At 42.9% G+C, this 4,324-nt stretch overlaps 1 protein-coding gene across 1 annotated transcript in view; it reads left to right on the top strand.

Annotated features, from left to right (window-relative positions):
- The window catches only part of LOC103390038 (aquaporin-3), a 7,311-nt gene extending 4,998 nt beyond the window's left edge, over window positions 1-2,313 (top strand). Inside the window, exons 5-6 of the mRNA XM_008325728.2 lie at window positions 1,632-1,849; window positions 1,956-2,313. Of these exons, the coding sequence (XP_008323950.1) occupies window positions 1,632-1,849; window positions 1,956-2,142 (405 nt within the window). The 3' untranslated portion in view covers window positions 2,143-2,313. The remainder of the gene's footprint in view (window positions 1-1,631; window positions 1,850-1,955) is intronic.
- Window positions 2,314-4,324: the final 2,011 nt, after the last annotated feature.

Raw genomic sequence — 4,324 nt, 5'->3', positions numbered from 1 at the left:
ACATCAGAGCGAAAGATTTACATTTCCTGGAGCGCTACATTTTGATTGGTCAGAGTTATGACAGGGTGTGTCAGGGTCTGCTGATGTCAGAATGGCCTAATTGGCAGTGACATTAGTGTTTTTAAATGCTAATTAGCTGTAGCTGAGTTGATCGAACAGTACTGGCCGGTTGGTCTGGTTCCAGGCTGTTTAGTCTTCGTGCTGCTGCTTCTCTTAGAACGAGTGACACGGTTTGTATGTAAGTCTATTCCAAATTAGGCAATTTCTTCATTGATTTTTAAAATCAATAGCCATTTTTACAGATAAATCAATTTTGTCGATGTGAAGTTCCAGTTCCCCAACATAAGGGAAGGTAAAGACTGTAATACAATACTTGGTTGTGGTTGGTTGTAATGACGAAGAGTGTGCAGCCAGGAAGAAATGGATGAAAACAAGAGTCAGGGGTAATTTGTGACTGAAGGAGAGCAGTGAAGTTTAAAGGGTGAGTTTGTATGATGTCAGTGAGACCTGCTATGATGGATGGTTGAGAGACAATGGCCCTGTTTGAGAGGCAGGAGCCTGAGATGGAGGAGGCAGAAGTGAAGAGGCCAAGGTCTGCACTGGATAAACAGGATTAGAAATGAGCAGATGAGAGGCACAGTGTGGAGATGGAGTTAGAGAGAGGAGGTGAAGATGGTTTGGACATGAGAGAGGGTGGGTGTGTTCGAAAAAGACTGTTGGAGATTGTGCTGTCAGGCAGGACCCCAGAAAGACATGGAGATGTCAGTTGGGTCCAGTAGAGTAGAGAAGGAGGACGCAGCCAAAATAAGTAAAAGGAAGAAATATGTGCTGTTGACAACTGGACAGTCAATGGATGTCACTGACTATGAGCCATTACTCGACAATTTAAGTTAGGGACATGTAAATAGGAAAGGTTGCTGGAAAAAAAGTCGATAGATTCAACTTTGTCGCCCCCTTATTTAATACGAAGTACTACAAGGACTGCAGTTTGAGATCAGCATTCACCAGAGTGTTTAATCTGATCGCAGTTCTTCTCTGCTTGGAGTCTAGGGAGTCATTGGAGCCTGAGCAACTCTGCCAGGAGTCTGTGAATTCTCAAATCCATCTTTTAAAAATATTATCTATTGTTTATAAGGCCTACATTTTCTGGGTACCAATTATTTTTATTTGGAAGTCTCTCGTACTAGTGTACTTCCTTTTTTTACCAGACAATAAAATTCTAAAGTTATGCCCCAGAATTTAGCCTTTACTCCTGTACAACGCTGCATGGTCACAATTCCCTCCCACACACACACACACACACACACACACACCTGAATCCTGACAGGTCACAGCACATTAAGTCATCTATATCATACCCACTGTGTGTGTGTGTGTGTGTGTGTGTGTGTGCATGTTAATGTGTGCGCTGTAAACTTGACTGCTCTCAAATCAGGAAGGTCGTCTCCGTCCAACAGACAGAGTGATGTCTGCGAACCAAACAGCATTAATGACAGATTTAAATAATACATTTCCTAGTGACTTTTTTTTCTCAGTACATCATTTTGCATCCCCACTATAAATTTCTAATGCCGTGATTGGACCGTTTCATCTTTGTGTTACAACTAACTGATCTGAGTCCTGTTCCTCAGCTCATTGGAACAGCTTCATTGATCGTCTGCATCCTGGCCATAGTTGATCCATACAACAGCCCAGTCCCCCGAGGCCTGGAGCCTTTCACCGTGGGCCTTGTCGTTTCAGTTATCGGCCTTTCAATGGGCTTTAACTGTGGATATGCTGTCAACCCAGCCCGAGACCTGGGACCACGGATCTTCACCGCTGTAGCAGGCTGGGGGGCAGAGGTGTTTTTGTGAGTATTAACATTTCTCATTTGGAAGAGAACACAGTTTTGCAGTAACTAAAGGGCTGCAGGTTTACAATGTTTTCTCTCTCTTACTTTGTTTTTCTCCTTGAAGTGCATGCAGCTACTGGTTCTTAGTACCAACTTGTGCTCCCTTCCTGGGTGCTGCGGTGGGTGTGTTTTTGTACCAGGCTATGATTGGAAACCATTGGAATTCCGAAATGCACGGTAATAAGAAAGATGAGGCGAGAGAGGAGGGAAGGTTGACACGTTCCACTCTGAGAACCAATGAAGAGGCATAAGCTCGTCTTTTTTTTTAAGTATTTTTAGTATATAACATTTTTGACTAACACCTACAGTATGTCATTAAATAACCCTGATTTTGCATAATTTAACTAATATCCTGTAACCTATCAAGCTGCACGTCAGTGGTTCTCACACCATTACTGCAGCGCCCTCTACCTTTTTGTATATTCCACTGTTACTCCTAAAAACTGATATTCTTATTGAACAATTAAAAAAATAATTCCAAATCTGTTCAATTAATCTACTGTTTTACAACAACTGTTGGCAACCGCTGCCACAAATAGTCCTTGACACTACACCATTGATAACCAGGCATGTTTAAGTTGGAGGCTTGTCAACGCTGTCCTGATTGATGCTGTTCAATGATGGATGCTTAAGATGAGCTTTCTTTTGTTCCTGAGCACTACACATTCCACTTGGCAATACCTGAGATGATGCAGATCTTAGTTCTGCACACCTGATTTACAGACATGGTGTTTATCAACGGGCTCAAGGTCCATGACAGCGAAACAAAGGATCATCTCTGTGCCAAATTCTTCGCTGTCTGCCTTCTTCTGTGTTTCTGTCAAGTCACACTTGGTTTAAAGTGTTACTTGTTGGCTGGCGTTTTACTCAAAGTATGTTAATAATAAAACCATACAGAGTTGGTGAACCCTCAAGCTTCTGATCTACAGTGACCTTTGACCTCACACACTTCTCTTTATATCCACATCAAAGAGTAAATGAAAGAATAGGGCATGTGATCCGGTGATTTGTTCTCTTTTTTTTACTCTGCGTTGCCTTTATGAATTTTCAACAAAGAAGAATGAGGTTGGTCAGAGAACGTTCTGGAATTCTCCCTTTTGCTTCTTGGTATTAATAAAAGCTTAAGTGTTCACACGAACGTCACAGAGCTGCTAAAAGCTGCAGTCATCAACCAGGTATGTCACGGTGATACAAGTTCTGCTTCTGCCACTCCTGAATGCAGACATAATAAGCTGCAAGGTTAACTATACTGAGTCACACCATTATGCACTGCAGATTCCTTTGCAAGGTGATGTGGAGAGAGGGCGAAGGGGGAGGGGCATGCTATACCCTGAACAGTTTTCCAGTCACAACGCAGTGAGACAAAAACCTTCATTCACACTTAGATTGACACCAATGTTCAATTTGGAGCAGGGCTCTCAAACCAAAATGAGCCGGGGGCTGTGTTACCCCTGCCATCTCATTGGAAGGTCAACAGGGGGGTCAGATTATATTATATTGACATGTAGTGGTTGGCTGTATGCAACTGGTCCACTGGCCACCTTCCGCCCGCAGGAGTTTGAGACCCGTGATTGAGTGTCTGATCAACCTAATCCTCTAATTAACATCATCTTAGGCTGTGGGAGGAAACTGTAGGAGATCCTAGGGGAGAAAAACCCACGCAAACCAAGAATCTCCTAATGCAGGCACCTAACTTACCGTCTATCCATCTATTTCAGTGATTCGTAGATTTTTTAGCTACACACCCCTTTCCCAACTAGGTGGATGCACCCGCAATTTCTCACATCTTCCGTGAGAAAGTTTAGCTGCCATTACATTTTTTTTATCTCACGCAACCCCTAGTGGCAACTGGAGTCAATCCAATCAGTCTTCAGGTTATGGCAGGCACACCCAATAAATAAATAGAATTTCTGCATGTTTGAAGAATACGGGTGTGTCACAGTGAGTCGCATCCCTCACGTGTCAAGATAAAACTCCACCTCTTTGTATAAGGAACCCTGAAGGATATATTATCCGTCTCAGGATGACAAGAACCCAGTGGAAAAATGCACAGTGATCCGCGACGAAGGGTCATTTTTACCGTCAAACACATAGAGCACAATTAAAGAGGTGTGACCAGGCAGCAGGAGGCATGGACGGCCTGCCAATGTTGACATGGCGACCATGCCACCTGCTGTCAAGCTTTCAAGAATACTGCTGATAGTGACACGTCACAGTGACATTAGGTGACACATCTGAAGCAGACTGAAGCTCACAGGTGAATGTCAAGGTAAAAAAAAAAACTGCTGTTGATCTGAATATTCACAGGTGAATGTCAACGTAAAAAAAAACTGCTGTTGATCTGAATATAAGAAATCTGGAGGATACATTTTCCATATTATGACTATAGGAACCATCAGACAGATAGTTTGAGCTGGGGTTTGAACTGAGGGT

The sequence above is a fragment of the Cynoglossus semilaevis genome, chromosome 14, assembly GCF_000523025.1.
Source record: "Cynoglossus semilaevis isolate Cse_v1.0 chromosome 14, Cse_v1.0, whole genome shotgun sequence".
Taxonomy (NCBI): Eukaryota; Metazoa; Chordata; class Actinopteri; order Pleuronectiformes; family Cynoglossidae; genus Cynoglossus; species Cynoglossus semilaevis.
Note: the sequence above shows the minus strand (reverse complement) of the source record. Positions and strands in the feature narration are given on the sequence as shown.